General features: G+C 33.2%; 1 protein-coding gene across 1 annotated transcript in view; it reads right to left on the bottom strand.

Moving 5' to 3' along the window:
- The window catches only part of LOC106473226, a 25,585-nt gene extending 6,712 nt beyond the window's left edge, over positions 1-18,873 (bottom strand). The window contains exons 1-7 of the mRNA XM_022401704.1: positions 18,836-18,873; positions 16,983-17,277; positions 13,702-13,828; positions 10,316-10,443; positions 7,010-7,136; positions 4,069-4,335; positions 669-791 (exon numbers count right to left, since the gene is read on the bottom strand). Coding sequence (XP_022257412.1) covers positions 669-791; positions 4,069-4,335; positions 7,010-7,136; positions 10,316-10,443; positions 13,702-13,828; positions 16,983-17,242 — 1,032 coding nt within the window. The 5' untranslated portion in view covers positions 17,243-17,277; positions 18,836-18,873. The remainder of the gene's footprint in view (positions 1-668; positions 792-4,068; positions 4,336-7,009; positions 7,137-10,315; positions 10,444-13,701; positions 13,829-16,982; positions 17,278-18,835) is intronic.
- Positions 18,874-19,214: the final 341 nt, after the last annotated feature.

The raw sequence follows: 19,214 nt of genomic DNA, 5'->3' as shown, positions 1-19,214 counted from the left end.
TAAACTTAAAGATAATTTGATTAGTAGCTGAAGTATGGCATGTAAACTTTACATACAAAGTTATTATATAATACTTGCTCAATTAATTTGCCAAGCTTAAAAAGAAAATGACATAAGGAGAAAATATTCTCATCTTTGAGGCTGAAACGTCGTCAAACCATATTACGTTTCTGCGAGAAAAACTCTTTACTTATTATTTGATAGATTGTTTAGGCAGGGTAATCATGATGAGTACATTGGAATGGGCAGCAACTACTTGTTGTAGAAAAAACTCAAGCGAAAAGGACGATCTAACAGTTCTAGGCAGGGTAATCATGATGAGTACATTGGAATGGGCAGCAACTGCTTGTTGTAGAAAAACCTCAAGCGAAAAGGACGATCTAACAGTTCTAGGCAGGGTAATCATGATGAGTACATTGGAATGGGCAGCAACTACTTGTTGCAGAAAAAACTCAAGCGAAAAGGACGATTTAACAGTTCTTTAATTACTTCATTAAATCATAGTTTTTCTTTAGGATAACTTGATTTCAATTGAAAGCATTTTTGAAACTATCACTGAGATTAGTTTTAACCTTTAAAAAATGAGTACTTTGACAAAGGAGAATTATTATTAAAACAAATACTGATGTTAATATAAAAAATTATTTTTTGCCTGTTAGCTTTCTTACCTTGAAAGATATTTTGTCCTGAATTAAGCCCATAAGTACTCTAAGAACAACGTGAACAAATCCAGATATAGAACCCGTTGTGGCTAGAAAGGCGTCATCATCTATAAATGTTTGTCCATATATCTAAAAATATGGTGATATAATTTATTAAATTAATAACGTTCATAAACTCTTTCATAATACTCAGTCTGATTCGTACATATTTCAGATTTTCCTATACACTAACTAATAAGTACTCATATCTTGTGTGGAACTGTTTCAGTTCCGTCCGTTTTCAGGTTTAAACTAACTTTAGTACTGTAGTTGTAGAAGGCAGATGTCCTACCATCCTGTAGGGAAACACACTACAGCTACAATAGTCTGACATATTAAACAGTGCTGAAGAACGAAAAGGTAATTGTTTCGTTCACTTTAAAATGTATATATATATTAATTATAAATAGAAAAAGGTTTGATTTGATGGCAACACATCTTTAATAACAAAAGGATAATATACTTATTAAAGTGCTCAGATAAATTCGATACAGCTTAACATAGTTTACATATTTTGTACTCGTTAATTTTTTATAACAGTCTCGTCAATGGAAAGTAAATGTTTTGTGGGCTCACATGGGTTTTCTGTGTCAGATAAAAATATAGTAAACTGTACTGGTTCCTCAACATATGTATAACAAATTATTTGTCATGATACAGCATGTTCTGGTTTATGTTATACATTAAATAAAACTTTAAAATGTGGCTGAACAGGACTTGCCGGATCATATTTCTCTTTCTTGTAAGTAAAAAAATATGTTTTTTGTAACACATAGATTTGTTTCTTCTAGATAAAACCCACATTGGACTATCTGCAGTGTCGACTGAAGGGATTCAAAAAAGAATTCTATGTCCGTACAATTACCGTTGGACCAGCTGGTCTTTCATCTGAGAAACAGCTTCTCTTTCACGAATGCAGAGAAAGTTAGGGGGGTATTATGGGGGGATGATTTCACTAGGATTATCCAACAAAAGTCTTGCTCTTGGATGACAAAAGTAGACCACTGTCCTTTACTTTGATGTTAATATGAGAATATCAGGAGAAACTGTTAGATTACCTAATCCTGGGTTCTTATAAAGAAGATGATTTTTTATTTAAGCTTTAGTCTGACAAAGATTGAACGAAGAGAAAATGTCCTCCTAGTTTTATAGAAAGTTATAACCTGGTTGCCACTGTGCACACTGACCATGGAGCACTACAAGGGATCCTACTACACAGTTAAAATATCAAAATGATGAGAGCAGTGCAATGGCTCAGGAGTAAGTCTAAAGATTATAAATTATAATGCTACAAATTGGGTTTTGATAGCCGTGTTGGGCACATCACAAATACCTTATTTTGTGGCTTTGCATTTAACAACAATGAATGAATAACACCACCAGGATTTCGTTGGTAAATCACTCGTACCAAACAGTATGTGAAATATATCTAATGTTATTACTCAGTTCATCCTAGCAATTGTTGACCGCTTGATTGACCCCAAGGGTGTCAACCTCAGGACCGTCATGTACGACAATTCGATGCCAAAATATCAAGTATCATTGAATTAACAGGATCCTCTTGTACTAGTCACGAGTCTTTACATCTGTTAAACATGTTAAGTAGTATTATAAAGAGTTTCAGCTTCTGTACTTCTTTCTTTCTAGTCCTTTTTGGTATATAATCTAGAATACGGACAGGAGCCATTGCAGTTGAGAGAATGTATTTCTAACTCCCCCTTGTTGTTATCATGTTTCATGTCATTGAACTTAGTGCAGACTAGAAATGTAAAGTAAGCTGTATAGATTGTTTAAGATACATAGGTGAAGAGCGTATTTCACATATCGAGCCCGTAAACAAATAGTTTAGCATAGTGATGTAAAGGTTAAAATGAGAAGCCCATCGACTCAGATCTTCTATTATTCCATGTTTAGTTAAACAGCTGATACTCATTGACTGGAGAGTTCAAAAAGAAATTTGATTCTGGAATGTTTAGAAGATTCCTCTTGGCTATAACTCTTTCCAGTTACAAACTGTGTACAGTGACTTCATTGGATATTTCCATTGGACTTAAAGCTCATTTCATATTTAAAGGATGCTAGTGCTTAGTTGATTATTGCCACAACCTAAATTAATCTGCAGAAACAACCTCAGCCTACAGGATTTCAAGGTTAAAATATTGGGCCAAGCACCACTCATACACTAGGACCCCCTTTCATGTATCAACACACGGGAGAAATATTTGGACCCCCAGGGAAGGGAAGGTGCAGAGGCAAAACATTTTCTGGAATACCTTTCACCTGAGACAGGAAGTTAGTCGAGAGAGGGGGTGGAGGGCCCGGCATGGCCAGGTGGTTAGGGCGCTCGACTCGCAATCTGAGGGCCACGGGTTCGAATCCCCGTCACACCAAACATGCTCACCCTTTCAGCCGTGGGGGAGTTATAAAGTGACGGTCAATCCCACTATTCGTTGGTAAAAGAGTAGCCCAAGAGTTGGCGGTGGGTGGTGATGACTAGCTGCCTTCCCTCTAGTCTTACACTGCTAAATTAGGGACGGCTAGCGCAGATAGCCCTGGTGTAGCTTTGCGCGAAATTCAAAAAAACACAAAAACAGAGGGGGGTGGAGGACTGTTTGATTATTACAAAAGATAAACAATATTTATAAAATGTTAACTACTGTACACTGTTAGTTAATCCCCCACTGGTTGGCTGATTATATGTTCGCAATGGTGTTTACTTTTTTCAGAATAAAATGGCAAAATTTTATTTCTCTCTTATTTTTGTATTATGTTAAGCTTCAAGATAACTTGTAGTTGCAGCTTCAGTTTTAAAGCTTATGATAGAGCATTGTTTGACATTTGAAATAACAGCAGGTAATCAGCGAGCCCCAACAAATTAATACTGATCTACTTTATTTTGTGAAATTTCTTAGAAATAATGGTTCGTAAATTTTGTGGAAAAATTGTTCTATTTTGAACACTGGCTATGAAGAATACTTAAGTATATCATTAATATATTAAGTATATTATTATTATTATTATTAAGTATATTATTATTATTATTAAGTATATTATTATTATTAAGTATATTATTATTATTAAGTATATCATTAATATATTAAGTATATTATTATTATTAAGTATATTATTATTACTAAGTATATTATTATTATTAAGTATATTATTATTATTAAGTATGTTATTAATATATTAAGTATATTATTATTAAGTATATTATTATTATTAAGTATGTTATGCTTTAATAATCAAATGACAAATTCTTTGCAATTTCTTAACATTTTAAATTAATTTAGAAACTAAATCAAAATACTTTCAGTAAAAACAGTAAAATGTAAAGCATATTAATATGAAAAAACACGCCACTTGCCTTATAAAAATTACTGACAAACGTTGAAGAATGTAACGAACCAACGCACGTTATCAATAGAATATAAAATTCTTTCATTCTCAAAGCTTCTTTTGGTACCACACAAAATTCCCTTGGAAGTGATGGTTGTGTTTCTTCTACTTCCTGATTGGTTGAAGTTTCTTCTGACATCACAAAAGAGTCTTCTTGAAAGGCTAATATACAGGTCTTGTCTTCACAGTCCGATTCTCTTTGTGCTGATGCAGAAGACCTTTCAACTTCTTTCTCCTTTAAAGATATGTACAGCTTTTGTAACTTTAAAAATAATCAATATTTAGTTTCAGTGATGCACAATATTTCTCGTTCTGTTTTGATGTATACTCGAGAAATATTGAATACTAATAAATTTCAGGTTTTTAGAAATCTTTCTTTTACCACATTTGCACACTACACTTTCTGTGGCAACATTAAAGAAAAAAAACTTTTCTATATAAAATGTATACTTTCTGGATTGTGCTTGAGGTGCTATGAAGTGTGAGTTAGTGTTATTAATTATAACTTTTAAGTAAGTATAAACAGTTTTGAAATGTAATATGTTGATTATTTAGTTTATTCTACTATAGCCATGACATTTTATCATTTTATACATTATTGGCATTTAACAATGTAATGGTCACACATATATATATATATTTAAATGTTGCGACAATATAAATGTACGTTTAAGAACGTAAGCTAGAAAGTGAAGAATATATATAACAATATGTCAATCACACTATATCTATTATATCATGTATTGACGACGCCTTTCTCCAAATACCAGAGCTCATCAGATCAGCTGGGATAAAATAAACGTATTAGTGATTAATACGCTCTCTCTCTCTTTCTATATATATATAACCAAAATAAACGAACAACAACTGTTGTGGTGTGAAATAGATTAAGTTACTCTGCTGTGAACGAGGGTGTTGATGTCGTCTACTTCTAGTGATAGGAGGAAGAGTATCTTTTCTAATCTAATCTAAATATTTTCAACCTTTAGAGAGCTATAACACTCAATTGGTTTAGCATATAGTATTTTAAACTATTTTAGACTTCAAAATACTTTGTTTTGAAATTGGTTGGTTTTGTGCACCTTCTTTGCCTTTTTTGTAGGCACTTATGTTGGTGTCATTTCCAAAAAATTATCAAATATCTATGAAAAAGAGAGACAAAGAGGAGATCACCCAAGCTTATCTATCATGGACCTTGGTTTTTTCATCAATGGAACTTACTGAAGAAACGGACACTAATATAATTTAAGAATATTTAGAGAGGTACAAATGAACTGATAAAAACCTATGAGGCTTTTGACCTTAACACAAAGTTTACCACTATCACTGAAGAAAGTGACCATATGTATCAAATTCCTTGCAGTTGTTTCTGTTTGTACCTACTACATTAGAGATTATTCTTTGAGAGACTTATCCATTTCCATGCAACAAGTAGTATAAGAGGAGGATTTATTTTTTTACTGCCATCTATCATTTTAAGGGAGCTATTTCAAGAATTTGGGCAGGGACTGATTGGAGAGGATTCGCGTGCCCAGGGGTACCTCGTGCTGACAGGAGAACATGGTTCATATAAGTGTGTTAGATTATTCAATCTCTGAAGAGAAAAGGAAGAATTGGGTAGGGTTGATAAGTCTTAGATATCAGTAGAATTAGTACAGAGTTTGATGGAACTTGCAGCTAAGCCTAATTGCTTTAAATAGATATGATTATTTCCTTTGTCACAACGTAAGATATGATATTCAACATTATGATGTGCACCACACCTTTTTCATATTTCCACTTAGGACATTTTGAGTAAGATGTATGAATTGTGTAGAGTTTACGCATAGTGATTTTCTGCTACAGATGTTAGAATCAGTATTCACACAAGCAAACATGTCACACGTAAGGAATTCAGAACAGGAAGTATTGTAATGTCTGAATCGCTGACATCTGAAACATCTGAATTGGATGTAGAATGTAGGGTGAGAATGACTAACCATTTTAATATGGAGGTATTAGTAGTGACATCTTGCTCCTCTAAGCTACCAAAATATATCAGTAATTACTCTCGTGATGAAGTTTAAGATGTTATAGGTGGATGATCTCATTGAGGAGTTTTCTGGAGAACCCTGGAAACTAAAAGGATATATTAGCTGCCGGCTTGGATGTTACAATAAGTAGCTCTCGCCACTGGCAAAATGTTTTAACAGACTTAAAAAGTCAGTGACCTTCTTCAAGCCCTTAAAGATAAAGAAAGATGATGTTTTATCTAAACGTTTGTCTCACAGGAAATGCTTGATATGAAAGACAAAAGTGTACCATTACAATAACTTATTTGAGCTGTAGTAGTAGAATATTTAATCTAGTGTCTCTTCCAGTCTCTTGCAAGATTTCTAACGTTTTGATTTTCATGACAAAATATTAATATTCGGTAACCACTGACCCTATAAATGGAGTTCTACAAGGGAATGCTACATCAATATCATGTTTTACTGACTACAAAGAAGTAACAGTAAGAGGATAAATTCAGTAAAGGTGTTTCATCACACATAGCCACTATTGACCAGCTGAATGACCCTGAATAACCCCATGTACTTCAAGGACTTTAAGTTCCAAGTAGTGTGTTGTAATAATCCAAATATTACCTAATTCAAGTGGCTATCAATTGTCACGTTTATCTTTCCACTTTCATGGGAAACATGTGGGTGTATATTCACAACCCATAGGAGATAAACTGAACAAGGAGAATCTTCCCTTGGAAATCCACATATACGATGAAGATGAATATACATCGTGGTAGAATTTCTCTTTAAAACAACAATGTAAAACCCAATACTGAAAAAGAAAAGCTACCAGTTCATATTTTAACTTTACATCATCAGGTACATTAACATTATAAAAAGCAATATTTGGATAAAGCTTCTTACCTCAGGTATCTCTGAGGGAGGTTCCTTGTACAGAAGTAGTCCAACAAGTAAAATACCACCTTGTACAGCTCCCATGATTGCAAATAAGAAAGGGACACGATCCAGAATTACAGACTCGGAGAAATAACTAAAAACAGCATACAGAAAGTAAAGTAACCATTCTAGTTAATTTGGTGTTAGCAGCAAATAGCACTTTTCAGTTATCAAGAACGGGTGATCTTCTAACAATGTAAATCACAATATATTGTAATATCTGTTATTTCACTTATGTTACTCGTTCTCCATTATGCTTAATTAATTAAATACGGATTTTGAAATTAATCAAAAATATCCTTGTAAGAGACATAAAAAATGACGTAAAAAATTCAATTATTTTCATTACAAAAAAGATAATGTAATAGTAATATTTTTATTTTGAGAGAGGAAAAGAAATTAATTAACATTTGTACATTTCTCTTTAGATGATAGAACCTCTCATATCTTTATTATAACAATATCCATGTTTCACTTTATTGATAAATTCCTGGTTGTATCCATGGTTGGAATTACTGGTGTACTTGGTTGGATGAATTAAGTTAAGAATAATTTGCTTTATTTATATAACCATTGTTGGATTTACCAAAATAATCATTGTTGTCTGTATTAATGTATCCAAAGTTGGCATTATTTGTGTAATTGGTTGGATTGATTAATCTATGAACGATTGGCTTTATTAATATAACAATTGTTGGATTTACTAAATATTCATTGTTGGCTTCATTAACGCATCCATGTGTCAAGTTGTTATGGACCGAATTCTTTACAGTAGGTGTCCGTGAATTGTTGGCGATACATTTCAACAATAAACGGATAGCACACAATCCACTTCTTTCAAAATAATATACTCAAAACAAGTCAAACGTATATTCAAAATATTCGTTGCATCTGTTGTATCTGGAGCTTTGAATTAATTGTCTTTTCTTCGTCAAAGTCAAAGCTAGGTATACACGACTGTTCATTTTAAGTTTAGCATGAGAGTATTATTTAGCTTATATTGTGTGAGTATAAAAGTAAGTTAAGTTATTCAAAGTGAAAGTAAAAGTGAAGTTAGTCTGCATGTGAGTTTAGCTGTAATGGACGATTTCACTGCTTGTATTGTAATAACGATATTTAAAGCTCTGGATGCAACTGTGGTAACCATCAGTTATAGGTGATTTTAAAGTTTGTATCGCAGCTTTGTATAGCAACAACAGAGTTAGAGGAACATAATTTGCATTGTATTGTTAAAGGGGGTTGTAAAGTAATTGAAACTGCCTGTATGGACTTTGAGAATTATTTAAAGCTCTGCATACAACTGTGATAATCGATAGTGTAACAAAGTTTTGTACATATATTTGACTTCTTTTGAATATGTTATTTCAAAACAAATGGACTGTAAGCTGTTTGTTTATTCTTGAAATTTCTCACTAAAAAGTCACAGATACCTACTTTAAAGAATCGTGGCCCAATAAAAACCTGACATTTATACAGTGGTAAACGTTGGTAGAAGAAGACGTGAACAATAGCAGAGTAGGCCTATATATATATGCACAACTCTAATGGTGGCGTAGATCTTACAATCACACTATATAACCATGTCGGCTGATTTTGATAAATAGATAGAGAGAGTTGTGCGACTTGGGCTAAAAGGTATCGATCTACTAAAGTTTATTGAACAACAAGAACAAAATATATAGAGAGAAGAGCGACAATAGGAAGAAAGCCTGGAAGCAGGAAAGAAAATAGAGAGAATAATAGCACAACAAGAGAAAGAAGAAAATGAGATAAAGGAGAGACTGGAAATAGAGAGAATAAGAATGCAAGTTGAAAAAGAAGAAAAGGAGATTAGATATAGAGAGAATAAGATCACAAGTTGAGATCGCCAAGTTCAGCCAACAGAAAGACAAAGGACCCAAGTATAATAGTGGGGTCAGGGCCAGTCGACTCAAGCTACCCAAATTTGATGACCAGAACGATCACTGGATGCTTTCTTGCAGAGATATGAAAGAGTTGCCCAAATCAGAACTGGTAAAAGGTGACGAGGCGGTCTCTCTCAGCCCCCGTCTCACGGGAAAAGACCTACAAGTGTAAACAGGAATAACTTCAGAAGATGACATGGACTATGACAAGTTAAAAGTAGCATTGTGGAAATGCCATGAACTTACCAAAGAAGGTTTTGCTGGAAGATCTTAGAAGTCCAACCTGACACTGAAGAAGCTGTATTTCATTTTATGACAAGTATATAGCGATATTTCACAAGGTGAACTGACATAGTCAAGTGTAGAAATAGTTTTGAGGGACTGGCACATTTACTAACACATGCCACTGTTCCTAACGGAGATAGCACCAAAAACATGAACGAGATGATCAAGCTGGTAGAACAATATGTGGATGCCCATGAAGGGAGTATAATTGGGATGTCCGAGATTAAAGTTAGAGATTAATGTAAAAGTTGAAACCAGTGGTGTCTGACCAGAAACAGTATACCACCAAAGATGACAATAACTCAATGGACAAAAGGGAGAACAGATACTATGTTTGTTATAAAATGGGGTCACTTTCAAATGAGTACAATGAGTACCAATAAACAACAGAAGAATTTCAATATAAAGAAGCTTGAGCTACCTACAAAGACTGTGCAGGAAAGAAACAAGAAAAGAATGACTGTCACCATGGATGCTGCTGCCAAAGGAAACATAATAGAAAAAATTCATCAGATTCACCACGAGAAGAAATTGTTATCATCATGATTAAACAGTGCATGCTTCATGGTCAGCTCAAGTTAGCAAATGGGATGACAATGTGAATGGTAATTGGAGCATGTGGCAAACGTCGAGAAGTGCCAACAAACCACAGCATGCCAGTAGGTGCAAGCTATTTTGGGGACAAGTAAGTGAAGGTACTATGAGACACTGGGTGCAACAGTTTGAACCAGTCTAGTATCTGATGACCAGATGATGGGCAAGGTCCATCTGTGTGTGCTGATTGATGGGACAGTAAGAAAGTTTTCTATAGCAAGGATGAAGGTGGACACTCCATATTACGTGGGTTTAATTGATGTGTCAAAGGTAGGCTTTATTAATATATACTTATTAATGTATAAATGTCGTATGATTATTGAGTTCATCAATGTATTTATTGTTAGCTATATTCATGCATACAAGGTTATCTTTACTAATCTATAAATGATAGTATCATCTTTGGCTTTTTATTAGTGTGTTTATTTTTGGCGTCATCTATGGTATTATTTCTGCTATGAGACCCTTCTTACTTAAGCAACAAACTTACCCATCAGCGTCAGACGGAAGGTTATTAGGGTTCAAAAAGAATGTATGCAAGTTATTCATTAGAACTGGAGTGAAAGCCATCCCTGAAGACACTATTCCTGCCATGAGACCCTTATTGTTGGGGAACCACTGTAATTGATAAATGTTTAAGTATTAATTCTTAAATTTTTTAAGGTGATTTACTTTCAACAGATATTAATATTTAAACCAAAAAAAATAAGTTCAGAACTTGTAAATGAAAAGTGTGGGTTTTCTTGCCATACAAATATTTTCTTTGTACTTTGTGTCATTTTCATTTACATAGTGAAATAACCTCAAAACACACCATACACTAAAAATAACATCATTTTATAAATGAGTATATGTAACACTCATCAATAAATTTAATATTACAATAAATTTAATAGAAGAAAGCGTTTAATCGTTCTTAAATAGAATAGTTTTACTTCTTAGAAACCTTACTTTCTTATGTTTCTCCTTCTACTTGAATGAGTACATTATATTAAAACGATTTCGGAGCCTCACTACATCGTCCATATAACCACGTCTGGTCATGTTCTCTCTCTCTCTCTTATGACAGAGTATCTGAGCAATAGTCCTAGTGTAGTTTCCAAAGCACATTACTCCTTTCTAGATGCTTTTCATAATCTATCTAGAGAATAAGAACGGCAGCGTGTTTAATGGTCTGACTGGCGACTTCATTAGTACGTCAGCGAAAGGGGATAGCATAAATAACTGTTTCATTCTCCAAAAGCATACAGTATGCGACGGTTGAACTGATATGTCGTGAAAGCACGTCTTCTTTACACGTAACTTAAACAGAGGACACCGCATATAAAAATAACAGTTCAAAACATACATATTATAGCCGATTACTTGTTAGAACGACACAATATCCGGTTAAGCCTAAAAAAATTGAAGTGAAAAATGATATAATGCAGGGTTACAACACCAGAACGTATAAAGTTGATGTTCTAACCAATTAAACTTGTCATCTCTCGTTCACCATTGAATAACTAAAGTTGTCAATCCATTTATTACCCCTATTATTGGATGTGTCAGATCAGTTCAGAAAGTTTTTAAAATAACAATATGGATGTGCTTCTTGTGAGATACGCTTGAAAAAGTAACCTGGCATTACGTAAGAAAATTTCGAATACAACAGCAGGTAATTCGTTGGTTGTATTAATAGAGATTATGAGAAGTTATTAGATTTCTGAATCACAATAATAACTGATGAAGAAAACAACTTGCAGGTGGATCGCAAAGCGATTTATATTAACAAAGCCTAAAATTCAGCTGTAAATCAATAGTAATTTCAAGAATTAATCAGCTTTTCATCTTAAGAACCTAAACATGATTTGAGAAAAAAAAAAAGAGTAGGACTTACATTTATGTAAAACAGAATGTGTATTCTGTATTTATGGCAAAGCCACTAAAGCTATATGTTCCACCATTTAAATTGTTTAACTATTGATCAGAAATATAATAGCCAATCAGCAGCACCCTACCACCCACGAACCACGATAAGGCTGTTATTGCCCTAAACAAAGGCAACAAACACCAAAAACACCTAGCAAGTGGTGCAGACAACAACTCTAACAAAAATCGTCATAAAATGTTTTGTATTTTCTTTATCGTTCGACAGTTTTCTTAAATGCAGCATAAAGTTACACGTCATGTTAGAAGTTTTATCTAGGCAGAATGTACAGCACACACAAAAAGTAAAATATGCCATAGAATATTTATAAAGCACAACGGAGTACTATAAGAGGTTAGGTAGACGTTTTTACATATGAACGAAATAAGGTTGAACAAATATGACAGATAATTCATATAGTCTATTCTTTTATTTTAAAATTCTTGGACAAGTACTCAAAGTAAAAAAATGTTTTAGTAGAATAAAAACGAACAAAACACTGAAATCCATTTTTATAATTCATTCTGAAAAATAATGCAAGTAACATAACACTGAAATCCGTTTTTATAATTCATTCTGAAAAATAATGCAAGTAACAAAACACTGAAATCCATTTTTATAATTCATTCTGAAAAACAATGCAAGTAATAAAACACTGAAATCCATTTTTATAATTCATTCTGAAAAATAATGCAAGTAATAAAACACTGAAATACGTTTTTATAATTCATTCTGAAAAACAATGCAAGTAATAAAACACTGAAATCCATTTTTATAATTCATTCTGAAAAATAATGCAAGTAATAAAACACTGAAATCCATTTTTATAATTCATTCTGAAAAACAATGCAAGTAATAAAACACTGAAATCCATTTTTATAATTCATTCTGAAAAATAATGCAAGTGATAAAACACTGAAATACATTTTTATAATTCATTCTGAAAAATAATGCAAGTAATATAATATTGAAATCCATTTTTATAATTCATTCTGAAAAAATAATGCAAGTAATAAAACACTGAAATTTATTTTTATAATTCATTCTGAAAAATAATGCAAGTAATAAAACACTGAAATTCGTTTTTACAATTCATTCTGAAAACAATGCAAGTAATAAAACACTGAAATCCATTTTTATAATTCATTCTCAAAAATAATGCAAGTAATAAAACACCGAAATCAGTTTTTATAATTCATTCTCCAAAATAATGCAAGTAATAAAACACTGAAATCCATTTTTGTAATTCATTCTCAAAATTAATGCAAGTAATAAAACACTGAAGGTTTTAACAGAAAGACACATAAAATGGTCAGTGTTGTTGGGCTGTAGACTAACGGTTCTGGTGTTCAAGATGGTGGGCACAGTAACAGCTAACCAAGTCAAAGCCTATAGTCTACATAAAATCAAAGCCAAGTGTGTTTTTTTACAATGAACAATGCGAAACCCAACCACCAGAACCTCCTCCTCCCTTTCAAAGACCATAATGGAAACACGTGAATTAATAATTAGATTCCACAGAAGGTAAAGTGAATCTCATTATATACTAAAATCCAATTCGAGGGAACCTAGCCATTTACTCCACATGTCCTTCAAGTGCCATTCAGGTTGAAAATCCTATTTCTATAAGCAGTAAATGATCTCTCTATTCATTAATTACTTCATTTTCACTTTTAAAGATTCCTTATACGATCCGGTAGAGGCTGAGTGTATTCCAGATATGTTAACTCCTATACACTTGTTATTTTTTTATCTGCCACATTTTTATTCTAGCACAGCTGTTTTCAGTAAAGGGAATATTTTAATATATTATGTTTGACTATTCTACAAACCTCCATTGTTTGACTAGTTCTACATACCTGCATTGTTTGACTAGTTCTACATACCTCCATTGTTTGACTAGTTCTACATACCTCCATTGTTTGACTAGTTCTACATACCTCCATTGTTTGACTAGTTCTACATACCTCCATTGCTGCAACTAACGGAAAACCATAGCAACAGATAAATCCAACATTAACAACCACTCCTAAGGTTGCAGTCGTAGCTTCTAGACTGTGTTGTATAGTCCAATACGTTGCTGCTATTCCGAAACTAATGAGAAATAAAAGACGTAGGACATAATTTATTTTCAATGGTTAATGTTAAAAAAAAATACGTTCTGAACGTTTCTAGCATTTAATATCTTAAATAAAACATTTGGTCTATTTCTTATGTGTTATATTAGAAACTTTAATTATTATTTGGCAGTATCATTTCATATAATAACATATTGGGTTAACAGTTCATTATTATAAAATAAAATTAAATTTTAGTTTTACAAATAAGTATACAAAAGTGGCTACTTGGGTAGGCATAGCGTTAATCGTGAGACATTGAACAGTGGAATAAGGATTATATGAATATTGTATATTATTGGAAGCATGATATATCAGAAGAGGGAGCATATAGTGAATGATGTAAGTTATAGAAATAAAAAGGATGTGGATGATATTCATCAGTAGAATAAACATGATACTTATCAGTAAGTAATGACAATACCAGTGGATTAAGAAAAGTACCAATGATGACGTGTTTCATTTGAAGATACGAAAATACCGGAAGATTTGATGTTGTGTTTAAGATACGAGAACAAAGGACAAGGATTCTGATTATTATAGGTACATTTTTCTAATTATTGCTGATGGTTTCTGATTCTTACATTACAACTTTCCCGATCCTTGCTTTTATCAGTGACAACATTTCAGAACTATGCTGAGCACGCTTCTACGCCTACGCCAAAAATCTTGTTATCGCCATGCAAGCTAGCAGCTTTACCCACATAAAAAAAATCATATCTCAAGCACTAGCTTGAATGACCATATACTCCGTTTCCAACCAGCTCAAATCAAACCCCCGGAAAGACGCAGGTCAGCTTCTTTCTCCTGTGAAACAATGAGGTAAACAAATAGCTGAACATCGAATAAAATGCCACATAACTGGACTTTTGCCCACATCCAGTATATCTGAGAGTTACTCTCGACCACATCCTGAACACAATACATTCTAACCTACAAAGAACAAATCAGAAATATCAAAACCAAAGTTATATCCTGGAACAACATCATCAGGAAACTCACTAGCACAAACTAGGGGACTGACCCTACAACCATCAGGATCTCGACGCTTGCTACTTCTACGCTGAATACGCCAACCCGGTTTGGGAACGCTCAACTGATGCCAGAAAAACATTGGCTTTATGCTCAACGACAGCCAAAAAACATCACAGGCTGCCTAAAGTCAAGCAACACAAACAGCCGCTATATGCTGACTGAAATCGCCTCACCAGACATTAAGAGAACAGTAACCAGCAGAGCGAACTCGACAGATGCAACACAGTATATACTCTCTATGTGACCACTTGGAAGTACGGAAGCACGGGACATCACAGAATAATTTCTGTATTTCTACATAACCACAAGACACTAAGATAGATACGACGCCTCAAAGAGCCCCCACAAACAACCGCACCAGCTGAGCATCTCCGAAGTGGAGTGGAATTGGGCTGGAGTACCTGGAAAGCCTCCAATCGCCTATATTCCCAGGTCAACAGGGCCAACGGGGTGAAAGGGATTACTCCAGCGGACCCGCTGCCCACGACTTCAGTATGAGGCATTTACTCGTCTGCTCACAACTCCTATCCCCCAGTGGCACAGCGGCATGTCTACGGAGTTGCAACGCTAGAAACTAGGTTTTGGTACCTGTGGTGGGCAGAGCACAGATAGTTCATCGTGTAGCTTTGTGGTTAACTTCAAAACAAACTCACAACTTCACGTCACATGCATATCAAAAGACCTCTCTGTAGCCAGCTAACATGCAATCAGATGGGTGAAACCGTATAATGATAGGTGAACTGGACAAGAAGCTTTAGGCCTATTACTGATATCAAATATACATATATATTCGAATCCCTTATAGCGTTGGAGAATTATAACGTTACAGTGACTCCTACTCTTCGTTGGTAAAAGAGTAGCTCTAGAGTTGGCGGAGGTGGTTTTTTACTAGCTGCCTTCTATCCAGTCTATCACTGCTAAATTAGGGCCAGCTAGTGCAGATAGCCTTCGCGTAGCTTTGCCAAACCAGACACAATTTAATGATTACTAAAGATATTTTTATGATTACTATATTTTCATTATTGTGACTTTTTGGTTAAGTTTTGAAATTACTATATATAAAATTTTATTGTTATTACAGATAGTTTTCTGTTTGAGTAATAAAAAGTACAAAAACACCTTTTCTTGTAATGAAGGAGAATGTAATACTAATATATTTATAATTTTTTAGAAATTTCCCTTACCATTAATTACGGTAGTACTTATTAGTAGGGATTGACAAGAGAAAAATAGCTGCCGAAATGTGTGTGTGTGTGTGTGTATATACATTGCAACAGTATCAATATTTTAATATAATTCTCGACTATATTATGTAAGAAATTTTTATTTTCAAAAAGTATTAAAAATTGTATTCTTCAAAACTTTACACAATTTTAAAAACACAAAATATGACACTTAAAAGTGGTTCATGAACATGAATGATAGTTTTAATTAAAAAATAATATAATTGATTATTGATTATATTGAAAAAAGCCCACCAGTAGCATAGTGGTATGTCTGCGGACTTATACTGTTATAAACCGTGTTTCGATACCCCTGGTGGGCAGAGCACAGATAGTTCTTTGTGTAGCTTTGTGCTTAGTAACAAACAAGAACTTTGAAAAAAAAAAATCTTTTGCCGCTACTTTCCACGCGCTGGAGTACTGCATTCTCATATAGGATTACTTATTTCACGTGGCTAACGTGCAGATTTATTTTAGGATAATACACGTGATTATGAAATTTGTAGACTTGTTTGTTTTTAAACACAAACCTACACAACTAGCTATCTGTGCTATGTCCACCGCCAGAAGTGAATCCCGAATTCTAGTATTACAAAAGAGTTTTGGAAAAAACATAGAGTATGTTTAATTAAATCCATGAAATGGTTAGCAAGTATAAAAATAATTATTTTAGAATTATCAAAATACATACTTAAAACCCTCCTTAATTTTTATATTGCTACTTTAATGTTTAGTTTGCATTATCTTTTGAGATGTCATTACACTTATGAAACAAATAGGGAGTGTATTAACATTTAAATATCAAGAGCACAACATACATTCAGCAAACTTGTTATTTTATTGTCTGACATTGAATTCAATTTATTGTCTCACCTGAAAACAACAGAACCAATCAGGATGCTAGACCGATGTCCAATCCGTTCAGACAGCCAAACTCCACAGAAGAAGAATGAAATTAAACAGTCAGTTGTGTAGATAATCCAGGCAGTCTGTTCATATGTTATGTTATTGTCAACTCTTTTTCTGAAGTAAGACGTCACGTATGGAGTGATATTTCCAAAAAGATATATTATACCAAGACCAAGATAAATCAGAAAACACCCAGAAACTGCTACAAATGGACGAGCTTTCATTTCTAGAAACAACACAGGAAACAACTGACGCTATCCTAAAATACAAATAATGTGGTAATAATGAATTATACAATTAATCTTCTTGGAAAAACCCTGTATTTTAACAATAGACTTACAGTAACAATAGAGAAAATTGTTCGTAGGGTAAGAAATACACTTAATTATTGTCGATGTTTATTCAATGAAACAAACGTGCAAACATTTATCTAAAATGATATTATTTTTAAAAATGTATTACTATTAATCAAAACTAATATGTTTGTCAAAGAGTTTCAAAATAAGTTGTACATATTTTTTTCAACCCCAGCCTTTCGAACCACCCAAACTGTAGCTTATAAAGAAATAATTTCGAGCAGGAATACATCACATGCATGTCTAGTATGTTTATTCAATTTGTAAGAAAGAATAAGGCATTCGGCTAGTAATAGTGAAATTAGAGGTTCGATACAAGCTTTGTCCTTAAAAACTACCAGCGATGGGCTTTTTCTATAGGAACTCAAAGTTATAACTGATTATTTTAAAAACATTTTTTTTTATAATTTATAAACAGAAAGAAAATATTTGTGAATTTACTTATTTATATTTTGTTTACAAAAGTAACACGTATTGAGAAGTGTTGATACAAAAGTAGCACGAAGAGAAATTTTTAATTGGCAATATTTTCATATAATTAATATTTATTTTGTTGATCGAAATTCTCAAAGAAATATTACAAACATGCATCAGAAGAACTATACAGCTGCTACCCGTTAGAGAAAGAAAAATAGTCGTATACTTTTTAAAGGTAATTAACTCCTTTCTTTAGTTCAATATTATTTTGTTTTTTTAAATGTGTTCATAATTCAAAATCTGCAAACTATCGCCAAAAACAGTAATTTGAACAAATAGCTCTCCAGGCCGTGTTTATTCATCAGAAATTCAACGGTATTTTATTACACAAAGAACAAATAGTTTCTGAAATATGAAATCAGTTATAAGTATAAATTACCTAACAGTAATAGATCAGTTATAAGTATAAATTACCTAACAGTATTAGATCAGTTATAAGTATAGATTACCTAACAGTAATAGATCAGTTATAAGTATAAGTTACCTAACAGTATTAGATCAGTTATAAGTATAGATTACCTAACAGTATTAGATCAGTTATAAGTATAAGTTACCTAACAGTAATAGATCAGTTATAAGTATAAATTACCTAGCAGTAATAGATCAGTTATAAGTATAGATTACCTAACAGTATTAGATCAGTTATAAGTATAAGTTACCTAACAGTAATAGATCAGTTATAAGTATAGATTACCTAACAGTATTAGATCAGTTATAAGTATAAGTTACCTAACAGTAATAGATCAGTTATAAGTATAAATCTGAGTCTGAAATTCACTAAGAATGAAACTGAAACTCTGTGTATGTAACTGAGACAATGCTTAGTTTCAGACTATACGCAGAAGTCAGAAATGTGTGTGACATCAGCCAGTCTGGCAATCTCAAAGTAGAGAAGTTTGAACTACGTGTACGCTACATATTACATGATTACATCATCGGCGAAATTGTAATGCCGCTACTGTTTATAATATCACATGGACTTACTTCAGAATAAATTGTAGCGTGGGGAAGCTTGATTCCTCAAACTTCGACCAGTTAAAGTGGATGACCGTGTTTCCTAGAAGCGAACAAGCAGTACGTTCAGGACTGGAACTCTTTTCACAACATACAGGAACTCAGATCGAAGTTGACTTGTGTATAACATACAGATGAGATCCCCCTGTCGTAATGTTGACTGGAAGCCTATGGACACAATTAATGCGGCAGCTGAGAAAAGGACCATAAATACACAGCTGGTCCTCCACACTCACTGCTTGGATGTAATTAAACGAACACGAAGTGAACTTTCAATTGAACGTGTATTATATGTGTTACATATTAGTTCCTTCATGTTTAGCACTAAACAGAAAAAGTTGGATTATTC

Source organism: Limulus polyphemus, unplaced genomic scaffold (assembly GCF_000517525.1).
Source record: "Limulus polyphemus unplaced genomic scaffold, Limulus_polyphemus-2.1.2 Scaffold5987, whole genome shotgun sequence".
Lineage (NCBI taxonomy): Eukaryota > Metazoa > Arthropoda > Merostomata > Xiphosura > Limulidae > Limulus > Limulus polyphemus.
Note: the sequence above shows the minus strand (reverse complement) of the source record. Positions and strands in the feature narration are given on the sequence as shown.